The 22,850-nt window shown below is 47.3% G+C and overlaps 1 protein-coding gene across 1 annotated transcript in view; it reads right to left on the bottom strand.

The window, feature by feature from the left end:
* Nucleotides 1-22,850, bottom strand: part of ITPR1 (inositol 1,4,5-trisphosphate receptor type 1) — a 296,128-nt gene that overhangs the window by 56,674 nt on the left and 216,604 nt on the right. The window contains exons 45-49 of the mRNA XM_073230964.1: nt 13,716-13,896; nt 11,969-12,222; nt 5,887-6,087; nt 4,321-4,431; nt 2,083-2,178 (exon numbers count right to left, since the gene is read on the bottom strand). Coding sequence (XP_073087065.1) covers nt 2,083-2,178; nt 4,321-4,431; nt 5,887-6,087; nt 11,969-12,222; nt 13,716-13,896 — 843 coding nt within the window. The remainder of the gene's footprint in view (nt 1-2,082; nt 2,179-4,320; nt 4,432-5,886; nt 6,088-11,968; nt 12,223-13,715; nt 13,897-22,850) is intronic.

The following is a 22,850-nucleotide window of genomic DNA, read 5'->3' as shown; positions in this document are numbered from 1 at the left end:
TAAGAAATCCATTAGACTTTAGAAATAGCTGGTGAAACTATTTTCTCTGATTCAAAATGTTCCCTGCCCTGAATGGCCTACTCCACGTGGTAGTAACACCATTCACAGGTAACATCTACCAAGAACTTGCTATGCCAAGCACCGTGCTTAGTATTTTAACATTCTTTCTGGAAATTTAACGCTTGTAAAAAGTCGATCAGATATCAAAGATTCCCATTTATTACGGATGAGGAAAGAGAGAGCCAAAGGGCATTCCTAACATCACAGGGCTCGTGAGCTCAGATTCGGTCTCGACAGGCACCAGAGGACCCACGCGTGCAGCTTGTCTCCTGCTCAGAGCGCATCCCGCGCACAGTTCTGAGCCTGCCTTACTGCTCCCCCACTGCCTCCATGCCAACAACAGGGGCTGGGCTGCTCGCTTCTCAACCCCTCCCTGGAGCCCAGCAGAACGCTCTGGCCACTGCTCATCAAATGAGAGTATCATTCAAGATTTAACCATGCAAAGAATAAAAACAATATGCTTTAAAACCTAAGTTGTACTAAAACTTAATCATTTTCTTTGATGATTCAGAAGACATTTCAGCTGCCTGCCTTGCCGCACGGCTAGTATTCTGAATTATTTCTCATTATCCAAGACCAGATATGCATAGGGTCACACATTTCTGCACTGACACCTGCTCAGGCCCTGGAAATAGTTTGGGAGAAAAGATTCTCACTCCTTGAGCGTGTGGCCTGTCAGTTCTCCCTAATTCCAGATTGACCAGACAACACGTGGCATAGGATGTGGGGCCTGAGTACACACATGCGGGCATGTGGACACGTATGTACACGTGTGTTCTGGACATTCTATGGACAGTCTCCGCTTCTCTTCTATGGAATCTTAGGACCGTGTCTATTCTGGGAAGCCTCTGACCCATCCTCATGAGCCGAGAGCGATGTTCTCCAACGAGCAGGGGGCAATCCAAGAAGTTGGCCCTGGCACCCAGGGCTCTGGATGCCAACATTCCCCCTGCCAAGGTGGGGCCGAGTTCTTGCCTCCCGGGATTTGGGATGGGGTCTCTGCGATATCATTCTACTCCTGCACAGCAGTGCCAAATCCTAGCCTCTCCCCTGCTCCCCACCCCTCCAGTTATATAAGCTGTTATGCAAGTGTGGGGAGGACGTCCATCTCAGGCTGAGAACTCACTCCTGACCTCAGAGATCAAAGAGCTGCACTCCCTGTTCACTTCAGTTAAAGGAATACATAAAGGGACTTCAGCCTGGTCCCAAGGGCACATTAGGGCGGCAGGTGGCAGAAAACTTTTCGTGCCCTGATTTAGGTCTGTCAGTCACAGTTTATTTGCATGGGAAGAAGTCCAAATAGAGAGTCCCATCCTCAGCTTGTCTCACAGGCTACAGCACTAACTCCCTGCCTGGAGTCACAGCCAAATGTGAATCTCACCCCACAAAAATAAACAAGCCTGTGTCTTCTTTTTAAAAAAACCCAAAACTTTGGCACCCGAGAAACACTCTCCTGTTGCCCAGGCAATGGGCACCAAGAAGAGATGTGGATTCTGTGGTTGCGGACAAAGACGTGGCATAAGGGCGGGGGAGAGCGAGGCAGGGGAGAAGAGGAACCGCCACCCACGAAGGGTTCACCGTGCTGCGCGCTAAGGTCTGCTGTGAACTGTCTAGTCTACTCTTCAAAACAGCCCTCTGGACCACATGATATCCTCATCTTTTTGGGGATGTGGAAAGTGTGGCTCCAGTACACGGGCCCACCCGGGGTGACCAGCATGGAGGCAGAGCTGTGCACCCGAACTCCAGGCCGCCAGGCTCCCACCTGACTCCCTGCCGTCTCCCGTGAGGGGCAACGGGCAAGGGAGGCTTCCGCGTGTGGTTGTGCAGAAGGGAGACGGCGAAACACAACATAGCCAATGCAGTGCTTCCCTTCTCGACCCTGCTCGGGGGCCGAATCAAGTGTTCTCTTTATCCTTCTGATTTGGGGCATCGTTAACAAAGCGTAAGGAAGCAGAGTCCCTCGGCTGCCACAGATAACCGCTCTGAGCTACATGGGGCCAGGGGATCAGCCCTCCGACTCACCAGTTCCTTTGGCCTCATGTTGTAAAGTATCCTCTCTGCATTTTCACTGTCGTGCCTGCTCTCCATGATGGCCAGCAGCAACTTTGAAGCATTGTTCTAATTGGAGAAAGAAAGAAGGGAAGGAAAGAAAGAGGGGCAGCTTAGGGGCCAGGGCCTCACTTATCCAGGCATGGCGTCCTGGCTGGACAGACATTTTGGCCCCTGGGAGAGCCACCGTCAAGTGCACCGACAACCTCCTGCATCAGAGAATGGGCCACACCGACTCCAGAAACATCTCTGCTGAATCTGATGTGGGTTAGAACAGCATGTATTTGTTTGGGCTGCTTGTCCCTAAAGCTACCTGGTTCAAGTCCTGGTGGAAAGTGGAAAGGTACCCATGGGTGCTCGTGGGCATGCAGTCTCATGATGACAGTGGTCAGGAAGAACCTGCTCTAGGGACCACTGAGGCCTTCAGGGCAGGTGTTGTAAAAGCTGTTATTCAGTCTTGCAGGCCAGAGAAGGCAGCCAAGTAAGGTAATACCTCCCTGCCTTCAGACAGTGCTACCAGCTCTCATAACCCCCAATATTATAATGAGGGGACAGTGAAGTGACCCAGAGGAGCACTGTATGCATGCCAAGCCATAATTTCCCATCACATTCACAGTGTCCATGTGCCCACACCCTGCACTTCTCGGTGTGACCTCACTTTAGGCCCTGGGCCTAGGAGAATCTGTAAGCTTCCTTGTATAGAGGACTCAAAAGGCCTTCTTGTCTGGGGTGTTTGGATGAGAGGGAGCAGTATTTTTTTGCTCTCCAAGCATAGGTCACAACAGTTCAATCAGGTTGCTGTGCTATGAAATGGTGGCTTTTCATAGGGTAGAAATTTCTATAATAACTCACAGATTACTGGATGAGTGGAAAAAGCCACTGAAATGCTGATCAAGATCACATGAAATTCTGTTTCTTTCAGGCTCTCCTCATGCACATTCTGACAAACAGTAGCCAGATGCACAAGCTTCAGTTATATGCAAGTCAATGCTCCCGCCCAGTTTGTCAAAGGAGTGAAAACTAGGGGTAAAAAAATCCATTTAAACCCAAATCAGTTATTAGTTTGGACTCTCAGTTCTAAACAGAAAAGAAAAAGTAAAAATAACTGTGCAATTCCCGTGGGCTTTTCGAACGACCGTTCTTTCCTGTGATGCCGTTTATCCCATAAATACAGATCAGCTTTCCGGCTCAGCCTTACAGCTCCAGGCTCTTCCAGGACACTGATAAAGAGCTCACTGCTGCATCCTGCGTCTAAGACAGAGGACAGATCTCAACATGCCCCATCATGGGAACAGTTAAAAGGAAATGTGCTCAGAGAGGCTAATGTGTTTCGAAACAGACCCATTTCATTTAGACACCAGGCTGGTTGCAAGTTCAATTCTGAGAATGGAATCTTTGGAACCCCTAAATAGGAGCCAGAGTTTGTTTTTTTTGTTTTGTTTTGTAGGCTTAAGAAATTTACACCAGGAGTGCTTTGTCAGCTTCTTGAATGTCCAAGAGGCCGGCTTTGGAAACCAGCAGCTGAAGTCACTGTTTTATCCCATAAAACTAGTTTGGTATCGTGGGGAGTCAACACACGTCAGTGGTGCTTCTACACCCACCATTTCTACACAATTCAAAGAGTCGCATTAGAGGCTTATAGAAACATTACTGGCCAGGATAACTTTCCTTATTTTAAACCGACACCTATGAACCACCCTTCTGCTGAATTAACAATAGAAGAGAAAAAGTCAGGGCATACCTTTTTCCCTTCTGTTGCTAATAATGTGAAAATAGAATGTCTTTGCATCATACGTGGGTTTGGCTGGACTGTTCTTCCATCGGCCCTTTTTTCCCCACAGGGGACACATCTAAGACACCAGGGGGATGAAGTTGCCGTGGCTTCTCTGCCTGCGGCTTTCAGAAACCAGCCTTTCCCTTAGTTCTTGGATGCTGTTTGCATTCGTTTCTCCACTTTGAGTGACAAGTTCTCATGCCCTGGGACCTGACAAGTGAAGAGCAGGTCTCCTGTCAAAAGACCCTTACTTGGAAGGGCCACACTGCAGTTCTGCATGTGAGTCAGAATGTGCAACGTGGACCATTCATTTAGACTCAAAGAACTGTCTCCAGTACGTAGTTTCACAACACTGACCACTGTGTCACGTGCCGAGGAAAAACACACAAGTGACTGTTTCCAAATGCTACTGCCTTTTGCTTTCATTTCCTACTTGCCTTCAGTTCTAGTACCAGATCCATCCTCTTCTTTCCTAAAGGATTGATGTCATTCAGGATCAGGGCTGTGATGATGTCAATGCCATTGGACTCGTGGGTGGCGATGCAGTTCTGAGGGAACAGACACACACACGTTTACTCACATGCTGGTCATAAATTAGATGGAAAAGGGAGACAGGCTGAACTGCTATTTCAACACAATGCTTGCCACTCCCGGTCATGTCTCTAGGGTAGAGCTGCAAATTTTCCGTGAGAAAGTGGTAAAAATAAGACAGATGAAAATCTCTAGTTTCAGAATTAACAGTAAACAGTAGGAAAGTCCCCATAGGCACTGTAACTGATAAATGGTCATGTCTAATCCAAGCAGTACAGGGCAGTCGGCTTTTGTTCTGAAGGGAAAATACGGTGTGTGACTGATTCTGGGTTCTGAGCCCTGTTTTCCCCTTTAAAGGTGTGTTCCATTCTCTCTATATCACTCGGTTTTTGTATTGCACACTTTTTTTGCTTAAGGCTTAAGCTTGGAAAGCAAGTTTCCTGTCTAATTCAAAAAATACCAAAATTAATCATCTTCCCCCAGGTAAGATCCCCATTTGCAGCAGAATCCACTCCGGTATGTTCCCTTCAACAGACCTCTGTTTGGCAGAAAAGCAAACCTGAGGTTTATAAGGAAATTCACTTAGATGTCAGATAAAGCCTTCCCCCCAACCCCCCGTTGTAATTTTTTTGGTTCCTTCTCATTTTAACTTGGACTACACCATCTGTCTCATCAGGGAACCAGAAGAAAAAAGCGGATCTAACAAAATGCTAGCCTCAAATTCAGACAACTAAGACCAAGGTTTTCATATGCGGCCAGTTGTCCCTCTTAGAAGCCATTCTTCTCCTCTGAGTGAAGGTCCTGGCTTTGCAAACCCACGTGACACGGCTTATCTAAGCCACTTAGAAATGGCTGTTTTAGCATTGGCCTACCCCCTCCTGTCAGGACAGAGTACAATTCAAGTTAAAAATCATACTCATCCTGGAACCAATGCAAAGTCTGCAAGATGTCACGGAAAAGCAACAACCCTACCCTAGAAACTACTGGGCTCCAGCGCAAGAAAAAAAGTCAAGACTAATGGATCTTTCTCTTCTCGGCATGCCTGAGGTGTTAAAATCTCACCAACACATTTTCTCCTGTAGAGCAAGATATGTGTAACTAGCTTTAAATCTCCTTCTATCAAACAGGCACTTATTGAGTCTTTCCTAGCCATTAAAAGAGAGCAGTCTTCTGGTCTTCTTTTAACTCCAAATTGAACATCCATCTCTAGTCAAGTTAGAGTTGGGCATTCAAATCAAACCAAACCAGGCATGGAGACCGAGGCTAACCCGTCCAGTATGTGTAATTAGGGAAAGTCCTGAAGCATCGTAAAACACCACAGCTCCTTCCTGACTCCTAGAAAAAGGCCTCCAGTTCTACTGACTCCCTAGGCCGACAGGCAAGGGCTATGTGACTTCTGCCCTGGTCCCTGTCAAGAACATTTCCAAAATGATAAACTTTTCTTTGCACCCCCAAAATAAAAATGGAATTACCTGGTTCTCATGGCAAGGACCCTGGCAGTACTCGGTCAGACTCTCCAGAGTTTGGTTGATGAGGGCTACGTTCTTTTCGTTTATATAGAGTCCGAGAAGACCAAGACCGCCAGTTGTGCTTCCGCAGATACAGTCCAGAAACTGCAGCGTCTCACATACCAAATTGTAGTTGGTCTTGTTATTTTGGCAACGAAGGAAGTTCTGAACATGAGCAGTCCCCACGTTAGGAGAGCAAAGGCAGAGAGAAGAGGGATAAGGTTACTCATCCTGCCATTTTGACAGGGTCTAACTTTTGGTGCCATGAATGAATCATCAATCATGCAGGGAGATGCAGCTCTGGACAGAGCAGAAAAGTCATCCCATGATGGCCCACTGTGGACCTGGGCCATGGCAATACCACTGTGGCTTGTTCTCCAGAATGTTTTTGTATGGGGTGCAGTGGAGGAGGACTCCTCTCTGACAAATCGCTTCCGACTCCTTGAGCCCTTCTAGTTCCCGTTCCTCTTTCCCGCCCCCCAGGTGTTAAGCTCAGAGGCATCTGATGTTTCCAAAGGCAACAGTTATGTTTAAAAGACGATGGAACAGTCAGAACGCTGAATGCCAAGAGTTTAGGACTGGGGATGGTTCATCATAAAATGAGGTGTTACAGGCTGGCTTAAGCCCAGTGCTATGGTGGGAATGTGAATTATCTTGTTTGGCCATTTCCATTAATAAAGGAAGGGGCTGGAGTGAGTAAATGTGTATGTGTGCTGTGTGCATGCTGTCGAGTACGCCTCCTCCGGGTACACTTATGATGTCAACTGGAGATATAAAAGCAGGTACTTCCTCAACAAAATAAAGCAAGCCACATTCAACCATCTCATAAAACTGTTTTGATGAAAAGATTTCTGATGAAAAATCTTTGCTTAAAAAGAAGCAAAACTTAACTACAAATATTCTTTTGTGCAGGTATAAAAGTTCCATGGTCACTGCAGAAAATTGGTGCCACAAAAAGATACAATCAAAAGATTAAATGACTGTAACCTTTGGCCTGGTAATTCACTTATATGGGACTTCCATTCACAAAGTATGCATTGGATGATCACCAGAGCACTGCTGGTAACAGCGAAGAACTGGGAACAATCTAAATGTCCGTCAGTTGGGGAGTAGTTAAATCAGTTACATCAACATCATTTAATATTACAAATTAGAAACACTACAGTCGGTCCATATTCACCTATGTTGAAAGATTCCAAGAAGAGAAAAAAGCAAATAGCACATTAATATGTGCCCAATGTTGCCATCCAAATATATAGAAAAAGGACTGAAATGACACAGGATACAGTCCGCACCACAAACAGTTCTCTCCGTGTAGAAAGGTAGGCATGGGGAAAGGGACAATTCTTTCTCAGTAAATACTTATTTTCATTTGAACCTTTATAGAAGGAATATACTCAGGAATTCCTTATTTAAGTAAAACATTTCTAAATGCACAGATCAAAAGCTGGCCAATTCACATGACTCACCAAACCAGCCCCCTCCTCTCCCTGCCTTCACCAGTGTAACCTCGGTCCCTTGCTCTCAAGCTTGCTTAACTAGTCTAAAAACCAAACAGTCAGGCAGGTCTGGGTGGAAGGTGGAGGAAGGACAAATGTTTTGGGACTTCATTAGGTGGGGGCTTTCATTAGGTGACAGTTTCTTCTAAGGGCCAAGGAGGGTCCCACAGCCATTCCTTGCTCCAGCTCTTCAGGGAAGATGCTACCTGTTTGAGGGCCTGGCTGAGTCCCTCTTTGGGAAGTTGGGTGGGGAATGGAGGAGTATTCAGGAACGGGGCACAAGAGGGCCTGACTGTCCAAGAGTGACATTCACAGCATGGCTCTGGGGCCCATCTACGTCATCAATCCCACCATGCCCATCCCCTGCTCACTGACATCATCAGTCCCACCATGCCCATCCCTCCTCACTGACATCATCCCACCATGCCCCTCTCTGCTCAGTGACATCATCAATCCCACCATGCCCCTCCCTGCTCACTGACATCATCAGTCCCACCATGCCCGTCCCTCCCCACTGACATCATCCCACCATGCCCCTCTCTGCTCAGTGACATCATCAATCTCACCATGCCCGGCCCTGCTCAGTGACATCGTTGTTCCTACTGTGCTCCTCTCTGCCTGACAGCAATGAATTTCTTTTTGCTCTTCAGCCTTGCTATTCCCTCTGCCTGCAAATGTCTCCCATCTGCACTCTGATGAATTCCTCTCCCTTCAGGATGGAATCTTGAGTACTTTCTTTTGGGAAACCCTTCCTGGCCCTGCATTCTGACTCCAGTGAGATCAGAGCACCACACACACCTCTCCTTGCCCTCCTCACAGAGGTGTCAGCCTGAGCAGCATGATGACAACAGCATGGACACCTGGCAGCTACCACAGGGACAGGTGTGTGCCAGGTGCTTCATGACACTGGCCGAAAGAACCTGCAAAAAACTGAATGGCTAGAGGAAAGGGGAGTTAGGAAGGCACCATGGCTGACATATTTCAAACTCACGTGGCAGCCCTTACTTGAAAGCCTCTCCCATTTCTCATGGTTTTGCAGTATCTGGCCAGAACCTCGCCTTCCCTAGCTCAGATCCATGTCTTCTTGCCCTCCTCAAGAACAGAGGCATGCAACTTACAAGGACCACAGGACCTCTTTCTATGCTCAGGGAAGACAGTTCACCCTTAGCCCACACCACCCTGTCTGGTCTTTGCTAGGGAAATCCTGCTCTTTTTGTGGTCTTTTTAGACGGCCAGGGACCAAGTCCAGATGGGTGGGTTAAGGAAAAGAAAGACTTCAAGACTGCGTGTAGACAGACATCAGTGAGAAGAGATGGGAACCTGCGCTCTTCACCCAGGTGAAAGCAGAGGCAGCCTCTCAGGGGAAGATTCAAAAGCACATATAAAATGGCTCAGGAATAGTCCTTCCCATCAAGTTTCTCATGACTGTAACCAAAGCTTGCTTAAGGCAGCAGCTGCCTGTTTGGCAAAGTCAAGCTTGGTGGCTTTATCTGTACTCAACATTTACCAACAGGAAATTAAGGATATAAATACGACAAGAAACTTTGGACAATTTCAAAAGGCCAGATTCCTTCTCTCTGAACTTATCTGCACTTCTACACCAGGGAGCTGATAATTTTCTCTCTGTGAGAATGTCTTCTCCTCCCTTGATCCACAAGGAAATTCTGACCCACAGACCTGTTCCAGAACACAGCCAACGAGGTGGCATTCAGAGTAGGTGAGTCCTGCTTAAAACCATCCTCTTGAGAATCGGATTCCTACAAACATAATTTTATCAGAGCAATATTATCAGCACCTCAGTGTGTCTGACTTAGTGGAAATCATTAAAGATGATTCTAATTTTCAGCTTTACAAACCACTGGTCCAATCATTGGTTTTCCAACTGGGCCTGCATGAACCTGGGGAAGCCCTGGAATTTCCTGGCCTCCTAGAGCTCTTATAGGTAAGGGAGGAAAGGAACGTTCTAGCATTCTGTAGTTTCTACTAGACAGAGCATTTGTGTTCTCATTTGCTTTACTCAGTATATTTCTGCATAAGATGTTCAAATGAAAGATTCTGTGGCTAAAACCAAAAGTTTAACCACTGACTTGGATCATTTTTCTGGTACCTTCAAAAGTTAAGATGTGAAGTCTTAAAAAAAATGTATTAAATTATATTACACACCTTTCTCTTCCCCAAATAGCTCTGTTTTCCACAGAGCAGTGTGTTGGAGAATCAAGCCTTGCAACGAATCATTAGAAGGTGCTCCTGCTCCTGGGCTTCTCAGGGTGTTAGTTTAAAGGAGAGTTTTACAAGAGATAAGGTACAAAACTAAAACTGTGGAGACTTCCAAACAAGACATGGAGAACTCGAGCAATGGCAGCCTTATGCTGCTTCCACAGCAGAAGCTGGGTGTGCTGATGGAGAAAAAGAGATCGGGGTGATGGAAGGGAGCACGGGTCCATGAAACCATAACCACACAGGAGCAAGCACCTCAGGACTGCCCCTCTGGTGTTCAGGGGGGATTCTACCCATTCTTGAGCTTTATTTGTTCAGAGTTCAGCAGAGAGCAGCTCCCCTGAGAAGCCTTCCCAGACCCAGCACACTGGGACAGTTCTTCTCTGAACCCGCAGAAGCCCTAAGATGCCCCCATGGCAGGGCTTATCATGGTGCAGGTATTCACCAGGATGATGTCATGAGCATGCACACACACACGCACGTGCACACACACACACACAGTCTCAACCTCCTTTCCCTTTGAAGACCAGCGGCCAGGCCAGGGGAACAGTACAGGGCACTGGTCACCAAGCTCAGCCTAGAAGTAGTGGAGGCTGAAACGACAGGGCTGCCACCCACACGAGTGTCACAGCTGAGCTGTAGGCTCTGCTTTCCTGCCGGTGGGCCAGCCTGGCTTTCCATGGTGTCACTCACACCCGCCTGGCCTGCCTCCCTTGGGGCTAATGGTGTAGATATGGAAGGGGAAAGGGGCATAGTCCCATCAGACAGAGGGACAGCGGCCGGTGAGGCAATAGGCAAACCCTGGGCTTCAGACCACCAGTACTTTCATCTACCCGACCGAGCCAGGCAGCCCCAGGTGAGTGAGTCCAGGGCCAAGGCGTCTGGAGTCTGAAGCAGGGACGTCTGAGCAGAGGGCAAGAAAAGAACACTGGCAGCCAGGACCCCACACTCAGACGTCCGTCAAGCGGGGAGCATGGAACAGGCAGCAAAGGGGAGAGAGAGCTCGGGCTCCAGGGTGGCCAGCAGCGGGGCTTCTGGGGAATCCCTCCATTTTAAGATCTGGGCCAATTTGATTAAAAATAAAGACCAGTGTAGAAGGGGTTCACACTGTAGACATCTCCCAGTTCCACTTCATTGTTCTGTCTTACTGTTTAACAATATAACTTCTTATTCAACCTGTCTGGGAATAGATTCTGTGGCAGGTTTTAAGTGCTGGCAGTTTTCAGTGGCAACACCAACTGGTCTGGCTCCAGTGGACGTGTGAAAGGCCATCAAATCACCTGGTGGATAAAGTCACAATGCAAATACTTAAAGGCTGCACTTTCCCATTGCCACATTTGGACTAGAATGACTTCCTTTTCATACCATCATTATTCAAATAAATAAAACTAATGCTGCCAATGTGCTTATTTTAGAAGGAAATGCTCTATCTTAGAGGGCCTGTTCATAAACACTATTGTTATTCAACCTCATCCCTTTTAGACAGAGCGGGGCATTCTCCTCAAGAGCCAATCACGTAACCAGGCAGTGGGCCAGGGACAGCAGGCTCCTGAATGCTTCTCCTGGGCAGGGATGGGCTCCACCAATCTTTACCCACTCGGTAGAAAGAACTGTATCTCTGGAATCTACCGGTAGCCTTTTCTCAATAGCCATTGGTGGTGAGGAAATGTTGCAAGGGAGAAAATGCTTCTATCTGACCATGGCAGGGAGCAGCATGAGCTCTACCATCAGACTGCCTGGGTTCAAGTCCCAGGTCTGCCCTCCCCACCTGTGTCTCCTGAACCTCACTTTTCTCATCTACGAAACGAATGTAATAAATTAAGCGATACTTAGCATCCAGGATACTCCAAGTGCCCAAGAAACCTTGGCCATCATTATCATTCTAACAACAAAAAAAGTGAACAAAGTGTTTCTGGAATAATCAGCTCAACAAATATTTCTGAGTGCCCGTTTGTGTAAAACTTGGGAAGGCCACTTCACTCATCAACCAACAGATATTAAATTAGAACTTTCTAGGTCCCAGATTTTGTTGTTAAGTCTAGCATATTTAATCATCCATCCATCCACTCATCCACGTTTCACCTGGGTACCTCTACGCCAAACAGTAGCAGGCTAGCGGCAATACACACAGATATGCACTTGCATGGAGCAGGCGCCTAACTGGGACACGGTTTCCGTCCCGGCGGGGATGGCGGGGAGAACAGATAAAGAGACACACCGATTGCCCAGATACCAAGAACTGTCCTGGCACCTCGACTCCAGGGCACTGGTGGCAGGGAGAGGGGCTGCGATGAGTGACGAAGCCATGGCCCTGGCCACGCCCGCCTCACCTGCAGGTCCCGGTTGTGGTTTTCGCACAGCAGCTGCAGGAAGCGGAGGATGGGCTGCATGATGGTGATGACGGCGCTCATCTCCAGGTCATCCTTGGTCTTGTCCGCAGTGGCCTGCGCACCCTCCCCAGACTGGTAGTGGTCGTCGGGGTCAGCCTCCCTCCTAAAGGTGGTGAAGGCCTTCCTGGTGGCGGCCGAGGCCTCCAGGAGCTGATCGCGGACCTCTTCCGTTATTTGAGTGGTGGGCTCCTTGGCTAGAATGCAAATGTGAGACAACCAGTGGTGCTGACCCTTCTGGAATGCTCCGCACTACACTAAAGACAGAGCCCAGAGACCTAAGTTCTCATGTTCACTATGGCTCTCAAGGTCAGCAAAACACGCCTGAAAATCACCATGTTCTCCCAGTGCTTAGATGGGACCAGAACTGCGTCAAGGCCTGCCAACTCACCCAGGGCTCTGACACTGCCTCTGTGCTCTGTGTTCTAGGGAAAAGCCTCAGCGTAGGTGCCATCAACCACACAAAGCTAAGGCTCTGAGCTTCAGCTTCCCCATCTGTAAAATGGCTAGTGCATCAGTGAATTCCACTACACAAGGTTCCTGACAGGGTCACCATAGCGCTATTCATAATACTAGTTACTGTTGCAACAATCGACTGAGCCCTTCGCTAAGTCCCCAGGCACTGTGATTAAGGCCTTGATGTGTGTTATCCCTTCTAATTGTCACAGTAACCCTGTAAAGTAACCAGGCATAAGGTAAGGTTAGGAGCATTAGACTCTGCAGCTGGCCTGCCTGGGTTTAAACCCTGGCTCTACTGCATGTCCTTAACAAGGTCAACTTCATTACTACCTCTGTGCCTCAGTTTCCTTATCTGTAAAACAGGGATAACAACTTTATCTACTTTGCAGGGTTGACCTGAGTTGTAAATGAATTAACACATGTAGAGAACTTTGGGTAGGGCCCGGTTCACAGGAAGTAGTTAGTAAATGTTAGCCATTCTTTTTTTTAATCCCCATACTAGACTAGTGGTTATCAACTAGGGATGATTTTGCCCCCAGCCCCACCCAGGGGACAGCTGGCAATATCTAGAGACATTTTCGGTTGGGGGCTGGGGTGAGCTACTGTCATCTACTGGGTAGAAGTCACCTAGGCTGATAAATATCATTTAATGCACGGGAAAGCCCCTATAGGAATGAATTCTCCAGATGTCAAGCGTGCTGTGGCAAAGACACCCAGTTCTAAACTAAACAAGGTTTAGAGTGGTTCATTAACCTGCTCAAGGCCATCTGACACCAACCCTTGTGGGCCTATCCACTACCCCCAAATATTACTTCTCTTCAAGCAAGATAAGGGATACAAAGCTTTGTGAACTCTCAAATACTTTAGGAAATAAGGGGGAATTAGTTGACAAAAGATGGACATCTAGTTTTAAAGCATGTATATTACTCAACTTTCTCTAATATAAAGTGGAAAATTACAGGAAAAGATTACTGATGTAGTTCCTGCCAATAAAATATCCCTGAGTTTCCCTAGAACGCTTTTCACAAGAGGAACCTACAGGGCAGCAGGGATTAAGCTCATGTTACTTAGGAAGAATTACATTATAACCAGATTAGTTTCCTTCTTCTGAAAACCCTAGTCAGAATACAGTTTGGAGTCTAGAAGTAAAGAAAAAACTACAGGAAACATGAGACTTCTCTGGGGCTCATGATCCAGCTGACAGAAGAGCTTCATGCAGGGGAGCATTTACCTTTTTTCCTTGATGGGGCATCCCTGTCTGTCTCATCATCTTTCTTTTTATTTCCCAAGTCACTGGTGTTCACTGTCACCGTTGCCTTGATTTCTTGCTGGGCCACCTTCATTCGGTCATAGAAGACTTTAAAGAACTTCTCTGACTTCTTATCTTCTGTCAACCGGCAGAAAAAGGAGTGCTGCCAAAGAAAACCCACAGATTTTTCAACACTGTGTCAGACCAGTTACTGAATCCCACTCAAGACACCAAAACCTCACAGAGATCAGAGCCAGCCACAGAACCTCACAAATGGTCTAAGTATGGGCCAAGGTTAAACCCTGTTCCATGCACTATTACTCTCTGGATTCTACAGCCTAAGGTTTTCAACACAGAGCGTTTGAAGCAACCTGCCATTGGCTGTCTTTCTTGAAGCAGTCATACTGGCTTGGGAAGCATGCTAAGGGGTGGTGGGCAGATTTTAGCCAACTAAGAACAACCCCCTACATGCACACAAAACAATTCCATTAACAATGGAAAAGGAGTGTATTTTGGTGATTACTGCCAGGCCAGTCATGTGTTTAAGGACTTAAGTGAGTCCCTCCTCTTTGCACAGCCCTGTGAATATAAACAGTTGAGTACAATGTGCTACTTGCCCTATGGGGCTCCATACCAGGTTAGGATGACACTTTTACAACTAAGATAAAAATGTGTAAGTACAAAGTGTTCCAGGAGCTACACAGACAATTATATTATAGAAGTTCAGAGCTGGCAAGGATGACATTGGGCTGGAGTGATCCCAAAATCTTCATGAAAAATACATTTTTTAAACCAAGTCTTGAAGGACAGGTAAAGGGTGGGTAGATGGGGAATTTAACAGGTAGCTCGCCTCTTGGATACACATTTGTTTTTAGACCCACTGTAAGCAATAGTATACATTGTTGATACAAAAACACAATATGGTGTCTCAACTTCATTTATGAGTGTTCGCTGTTCACCCTTTTGTAAATACCACACTGTTGTGAGTTATTTACATAAAAATACAATACGGTCATTTCCAGAGGAATAAAACAAAGCTCTAAAACAATATATTTGCTTCTCTCAGTTGGATCGTTCTGCCAATTTCATATCCTCCCCCATTTGGAAAGATGGCATCTCCCTACAGACCGTAGCCTTAGTCCTGACATGCCAGGAAAAACTAACATCTTATGAGTCCTCTGATGCCCCTTAACTCCTCTCTCTCTCACTCCCCCCACGCCCAGTGCCTGAATCAGCCACCCCACCAGACCACCACCACATTTCCATCAGTCACCTGACCCTTCTCACAGCCACTAGCCCATCTGTACACTGACATGTCTATGCCACTTGCTCACAAAGTACTTCCTGACTGTGTCCTTCCTTCTCCTCACTGACCTGTACCTCTGCTTGTTTCTAACACACACACAGGATCCATCCTTCCTACTTGTGCTCCGTGGTTCTTTCCCCTTGAGTTGCTCCCAAATGCCTGAGTAAGCCACCCCCTGCCTACTGTGTGGCCTTATTCTGGGTCCCCTCAAGACTCCCACTCTGAGAACCAAGCTGGTCTTCAGTGTCACCCATTGTCCTTTATTGCCTTTTCTTTTAGACTTCTTACTATTTCATCCATCCATCCATTATGCCATCTGTCATTCTATCCATCCACCATTCTGTCCGTCCACCCATCTATCCATTCATCCACCTACCCATCCACCCACTACTCACTATGCACCTGTCCTGACCTGGGCACTATGCCCACCACAGGAGATCAACAATGAGCAAAAAGGAGCCAAGCCCCTGCCCCCCTCGCCCATAAAACTGGCAGGAAAGGAAAAGACAGAGTAACCTAATAATCACCCCAATGATGTTTTACTGAAACAGCCTTTTATCTGTAGGAATCTGACCCAGGCAAGCGGCACTGTGGCAGACAGTGGATGCTACTGCCCTGTTCTTCCTTGCTTTTCCTGGCTCTTCCCATGGCTGGGGTCCCCTTATCCTTTGGTCTCACCACGAACATCAATTCCTGTGAGGCTGTCCCTGATCATCCTATGTAAAGCAGCAGCCAAGCCAGCTGCTTATTCTCACATGCTCTGTCTTAGTCTCTTCACAGCAGCTGGCCTCTGAAATGACACTGTTGTGTTTACTGTTCACCTACTTACTGCCTTACGCAGAGTGTAAATTCTGCAAGAGTAGATGCCCCACCAATATGGTTTGCAGCTGTCCCCAGAGTACCCGGGGAGGCCCACCCATAGAAGGTATTCCATAATTATTTGATGAAAGAATGGATATAACCCAACACTTCGTGACTCCTCTTAACTAGATCCCCTCAATCAAATCTTGCTTATGTTCAGTGGCCATGACAGAAATAAATCCCCAACAAAGATTAATTCTGGAAAATCGCTCAAATGTGTGAAACCCAAGTTCCAACTGTTCACTTCTTGGAGAGCCGATGCATCTGCAGGCCTAGCAAAGGACTAAGAACTCAACCTGCAGCCACCTAATTACATTGACTACATGTTCCCCAAGACAGATCATACAACATCTCACCCACACGGGGTCATGGGGAGGCTGCACCAGAAGGCAGCCACTCAGGGCAATAAACTTCAGTTGCTACCCCATTAGTTTTCTCATTGCAAAGAGGCAACTTAAAAAAGTATCTTTGGGCAATCTGGTCATTCAAGAAAACAGATGCACTTTAAACAAGTCAGTAAGTAAATAAATGAAGCCCACCATCTGTCATCTACAACAGTCCAACACAGCACAAACAGATCGCTCGTTACAAGCCACACTGTATAACGTCTAGCTGGTTCACCCAAAGGATGTCAATTGATAGGAGACCTCTTATGAAATGAGAGAAGGACAGGGGACTAAGGATTACATTCATCTATACATGTTTCTGCAATGCCCAGTCTATTTATTTTGCATTATTTATAATAGTCCTCAGTTGCACAAGGATTTGAAAAGGCTTTATAAACAGAATGTGGTCAATAAAATCATACAGTGGACTCTCGGGTACAGTGACATGAGGGAAGCAGGACTGAACAATGTTGGTGGCTGGAGGATGGAAGGAGTGAATCGGGGCAGTTTTGGGCTTGGCTACGAGGTGCCTGGCCTTCGGGCTGAAATGAGATGTATACTCTATCATGCCTCTCAGTATCAAAAACAAACATACGACCAGTGCCTCAAAGGAAGGAGAATTTTTCTTAATGGAAAGGTTAGCAAGGCAGGTCGTCCAGTCAGACCACCTGGGTTTGAGTCCCAGGTTCTTCGCCCACTAGCCCCGTGACCCTAGGCCAATTACTCAGCTCTCTCAACCCACAGGGAAGGGCTGCCGCCGCGCACACATCAGCACAGACCAAGCCCACTGAGCATGGTCATTTTGTTTCTGTACTGCCATTACATTAGTATAATGTGAAGATGTCCCTTGAGCAGCCGGGGCAGGAGAGCAAAGTGCTGAGAACTGGTTCCCGAGTCGGAGGGTGCTGGTTTCAGCTCTACAATCACTAGCCAGTATCACCTTAGAAAGTGATATCTCCAAAACCCAAATGTTATGTTCTCATCTGCAAAGTGGCATGACAACAGCACTCTTGGGTACTTAGGAAAACCCAAGAGATCACCAGAGCGGCCAGAGGTCACAATGGCTAACATTCCCTGCTTGCTCATGGGGCGGCAGGAGCTTGGGGAGAAACTTCATGGGTGGTATCACACAGATAATGTTTACACACCCCTGAGACATGTGACACGCTGACAGGTGCACCCTCACCAGGACGCCCATGTGAGGGGCAGGCCAAGGAGGTGGTACAGCATGGAGGAGAAGCAACAGCTGTCACTTCCGGTCTCCCAACTGGGAATCTATACGGAGACACTCTGCAAGGAAGAAGTGTGGTCTCTTGTACAAGTGGCTAACTTGTACAAGAAAAGTAAAAAATGATAGCCGTGCTGGAGAACTAAGACCTGCCCCTGTCCACAGAGGCAGGATGGGATGTGGGGAGAAAGAGGGCACTGAGACCAGGGTCCTCGAGTTGGGGCTCCTGCAGACAGGTCCTGCCCCTCTGTGGTGCCCAGTGCTGTCTGGACTCAGCAAGACCAGGACCCCGCACACAGCTCACAGACCTGCTGCTTAAACCTCTTCCTGTAATAATGTTTGGAGGGCATGAGAGGACACCAGGGGGTGCCTACTCAGGACTGTGTCCCTGATGCAGGAGGGTCCTCAGACCAGCAGGTGGGCACCTGTCTCCCAGCCCTCAGGCTCCTTAAGCAGGGCTTCTCCACAAGCCACTTGTCTACTTTTCCCTAAATCTAGTCCAATGAATGGTCCCACCCTGCAAACCAAGAGCTAATAGTTATAGAGAGATTATTCCACTTCTCCAAACTTTTCACTCTACCTCAACTGGCAGGTCAGAGGTAACCCTTCAAAACAAATCTGGCCCAGAGCAGGCAACATTAGTGGAAGGTAAGAGAAATTCACACAGTGGCTTCCCCCCTCAGGGCCATGGTGGCGGTGGTGGGAGTGAGAAGTGACTGAAAGGGAAACAAGAGAACTTTCTGGAATGCAGGAAATGGCTTGCTCAGGGTGGTGGTTACATAGGTGTGGTAGACAGGGTAATACCTCCTTCCCCCAGAACAGAAGCCCACATCCAAACACCTGGGACCTATGAAAATGTTACCTTACATAGCAAAGGGGAATAAAGTTGCAGGTGCAGTTAAGGTTGCTCATCAGCTGACCTTAAAATGGGGAGGTGATTTGGGTTATTCAGAAGGGCCATGTAATCACAGGCCCCTTAAAAGAGGAAGAGAGAGGCGGAAGAGGAGGGTGCAGCATGCAATGTGAGAAGGACTCCACACGCCATTGCTGGCTTTGAGGACGGCGGAGGACGGGGGACGGGGCCACAAGCCACGGAATGGGGCAGCCTCTAGAAACTGGAAGAGGCAAGGACGTAGATTCTCCCCCAGAGCCTCCAGAAAGGAGCGCAGCCCTGTGGAGGCCTTGATTTTAGCTTACCTAAGAGTCATGCCGATTTCTGTAAGATAAAAAATCTCTTAAGTCACCAAATTTGCACTGATTTTTTAGAGCAGCCACATAAAACAAATATGACAGGTATAAACTTTTGTCAAATCTAATCAAACAGTACACTTAAAATATATGCATATTATTCCATATAAATTATATTACAATGACAAGGGAGTGAGCAAAGAAGAAAATCTGCTTTGTTCCCAGAAAGCTAGAGACCTATGCAAAGCTATCCAGAAAGGGGTCACCTCTCAGAGGCCACCTACCCCAGCAAAGAGATCTGAGTCTCAGGGCTGACCTTTCTCCACCCTCCACTTATCTCCATGTCTGATTACAAAGCTGTTTTCATGTAAACTGTCTCATCAGCATCTTAGGAGATTGCCAAGACAGATACCACCAATAAATCCATCACATCAGAGATGGTAAAGCTGAGGTTAGGAGAGATGGGTAATTTGGGGTAAAGTCTCTACCTGCAGCTTCCCCTTCCCACCCAGAGCCCTTTCAACAATCCTGCCTTTTGAATCAACACACAGAAGACCAGCCCCTGAGGTCCAACAGGGAACTTGGGGTGGGGGACTACTGGTGGGCAGGGAAAGAGCCAATCATGGCCCTTGTAAGCCAAGCTTAAAATCAACTACCACAAAAAATAAAATATAGGTCACAGAATGTTACTAGCTAGAAGTACTCCATTCTAGGAGTTTCCAAATGTTTTCCCCAGCAGGAAAACCCCGCCCTTTCTCCCTCCCCAAATGCCATCTCAGGTGAAGACCCCATGCGTAAGAGAGATCAGGCGGACAGTGGCAGGACCCTCCCCTCAGCACTGGGACTGGTCCCCGGAGCTCCAGAGCACTACAGAACATTGTTTGGAAACTACTAATTTGGTTCAGCCCTTCACATTTTACATATGAGGAAACCAAGGCCCAGAGGGAGAAGGGACTTGTCAAGGCCACAAGGAACCTTTATCCCCGGAACACCCAAGCCACTCCCCCTGGACTTCACTAAGGGGCAGCTGATTGATTGACACATGGCCTGACTTTACATTCTTGCCCTCCTTAGGCTGCTTGAGCTGTATAGGGTCTAAAGAACTGAGGTCTTAGTTTAAAATGACAAGGCAACCACCCTTTCACACCTCTCTTGAAAATAATGAGATATTACTTAAGGAGTCTGGCAGCTACCTAACATTCCCACCCAAAGAAACAGCACGTTTAAGACAAGCCCACCCAGATTCTGAAACGAGAGGTACCCCAAAGTTAGGACAAGCACATAGTGGCAGCTAGTCTAGACAAAAAGCATGCAGGAAGGGGGACGGGGACGCTCTTAGGTGCAAGAGGTCACAATTACACTATGCAGGCAAGGTGTGCAGAGAGAAGAAAGGGAAACACAGGTCTTCCTCATGTCCTGGACACACAGTGGGGAAGGTATGAATGAGCACCTTATTGAAAAGCCATCTTCCCCACAGTCCAGAGACTTCAAGGGCAAAGGCAAGCTTTGTACCCTGGCCTGTACCCACAGGGACACAAGGCCACTCTGAGAGGAGCCCTTCACGGTGTCTCACCTATAGGAATGGTCAGTGGCAGGTGTGATCCAGGAGGGTGCCTGGTGGCAGTGGGCGTGGCCTGGGGGGAGCAGTCCACAGCCCCACTGGGGCAGCTTGGAGACTCGGATCCTTCCCACAGGCAGCACTTCCACCTCACGGTCAGTCCACCTTCTAGAAGCTCTTCTGCTAGGCCTTGCAAGAACCCAGAGAATGAGCTTTTCCATGTGACTGCCTCGTAGGTCACGACCCTGACCAACACGGCCCATGATGTGCACTCTGGACACTCACTTATCTGCTGCAAAAAGAATTAAGTCCTCAGACTGTCTAAGAATTTGAAAAATGTGACTGCTGAGCACTACTGAATGCCTGAGCTTCCAGGGGCTGATGGAAATCCTTCCCTAGAGTCTGTTAATTCTCTTTTCACTCTGCCTCTGGCACACTAAGACCTCAGCCTCAGTCCTGGGAATCTCTGGGACTTGAGGGCACATCTCTGACCAGGCCAACCTGTCCCTGCTCTTCTTGAATGATGTTCTGGGGGTGACATGGTGATAGCAATGGCTACCAGGGTGTGGGGGTTGCCTTAGTGGGGTTCTCTTCCTACACCTGTGATTAACTGAGAGCTCACCTTTTCCTGGGCACCCTCCTCAGCCATCAGTTATATCACAGTGAATGGTGACTGAACACTTCGTATATGCCAGGCACTGCCTTGGGGCTTTACACACATTATCTCATTTAATCCTCAGAATTATTCCTTAAGGTAGGTATTCTTATTATCCCCACATTATAGATGAGGAAACTGAGGCTCAGAGAAGTTAAATAACTTGCCAGGTCACACAGCTAGGAAGTGCCTGGGGTGCCCCAGGACTTAAGGCCCACTTCTCTGATGCCTCAGCCCATGCTCTCAGTCTTGGTTTGCTGAACACCTCTCAGCTGAGCAAGAGTTTGTCAACCTCTAAACACCTTTTGGCTTTTTATAATCCACTCCCTCACCAGCCCTGAGTCTCTCAGCTGTACAGACATAGTCTGTTCTCACATCGAAGAGTAGTTGTGCTCAGTGCACCTGCGAATGAATGCTTTGGTTCTCCTGTGACACCTGGTGCACCTGCTAACATGGGATACTGAACAAGCCCATCGGGCTAGCTGAAGACTTGTCAGGGCTGGGGGTTACATACTGCTAACAAAACCAGTGTCACACAATGACTACTGTAGGCCCCGAGTCCTTTTCTCAGAAGCCAAAGACAATCAAAACCTGAAGATCATGCAGTAGGTGGTGGTTTGGGAATAGGAGGCGGAGGAAGTGGAAGTCTAGAAACTTTAGCTTTGCTTCTTCACTAACCAGTCATGTGATCTTGAGCAATTTACTTAACTGCACTTGTGTCCTGGGTTCCTTATCTGGGAAAGGAGACTCTTACCACCTGCCTTGTCTGCATCATATGGAAGCTAGGGGCTCATCAAGATTGTGGTTATGAAACACCATGGGTGGAAAACAGTTTGATTACTATGGAAAACTACTCTAATGCAACGTGCTGTTGTTATCTAGCAATACCCCTTTCAAAGGAAAGACATTAGAATGGAAAATAGGCCAATCAATGTACTGGGTGTTATATGATGACCAAAGTCTAGTGTCCAAAAGATGTCCAATGACAAACAATCCAGCCGATACTGACACATCAAGATGGCCTCTAAATTCAACACAAAAAAATACCGCTGAATAGCAATTCCCAAAAACCATCACAATGAAGTTGGGGAAAAAAAAATCCAGCCGGAATTTCACCATAGAAGCCATTCATTCAGATTCCCTCAGACACAGAGATAAACAATTTCGCTTCCACCTCTCAAAGTTTAAAGGACCCAAAGGCAGAACACAAGAGCTTGGTGTCAGGCCCTCCTCCCGGACAGTCCCGAATCTTTCAACAAGGACTGTTTTTCCAATATTCTTAACCCTTCTTGACTTCAGGAGAAGCACCGTGTAAGAAAAGAGTCTAATAATTAACAAAATGGGCAATAAGAAGCAAACACTCCCCTGGCGTAAACTATCACCACTCTAAGAAGGAAATTTTATATGAGGTTTGATGGGTTTTAACCAGTAAACATCTGGAGCTTTCAGCTCACCAACCTCTCTGAGAATGTTTCTAGAATTAATGAATTCAGAAGAAATATAAACTTCAAAGCAGAAAAGAAGGAAGTGATGAAATAAACCAGGTCTGGGTTGGAAAGACATCCGTATTTCAACTCCATTTTCTGAAAGGAGGTTCTCCCTCATTCAAACTGTAGAGCCATCTCTTGAGGACTTAGACATTAACAGCGTTTTTCAAGTCTTCTGCCAGGCCATGGAGGATGGAGGCCACCTGACAGCTCACCAGGGAATGTGATGCCTGAGAGAAGGGCTGGGGGACAGAGAGACCTCACTTGAATTAATCTGGCCATTGGGCTCCAGCACTGGGCACGAGCTCCAAGGTCAAGGCCGGAGCAGTACAGCTTCAAGATGCTTTTCAAGGTGAAATAATTCCATTTTTAGCGAACCACAAAATCCAACCTACTCTGTAAGAACCACCTTGCTCCTGAGATGGAAAGCTTAACACCACTCTTCTAT

This window comes from Manis javanica, chromosome 3, assembly GCF_040802235.1.
Source record: "Manis javanica isolate MJ-LG chromosome 3, MJ_LKY, whole genome shotgun sequence".
NCBI classification, from domain to species: Eukaryota; Metazoa; Chordata; class Mammalia; order Pholidota; family Manidae; genus Manis; species Manis javanica.
The sequence above is the reverse complement of the archived record's forward strand: the minus strand, read 5'-3'. Positions and strand labels throughout refer to the sequence as shown.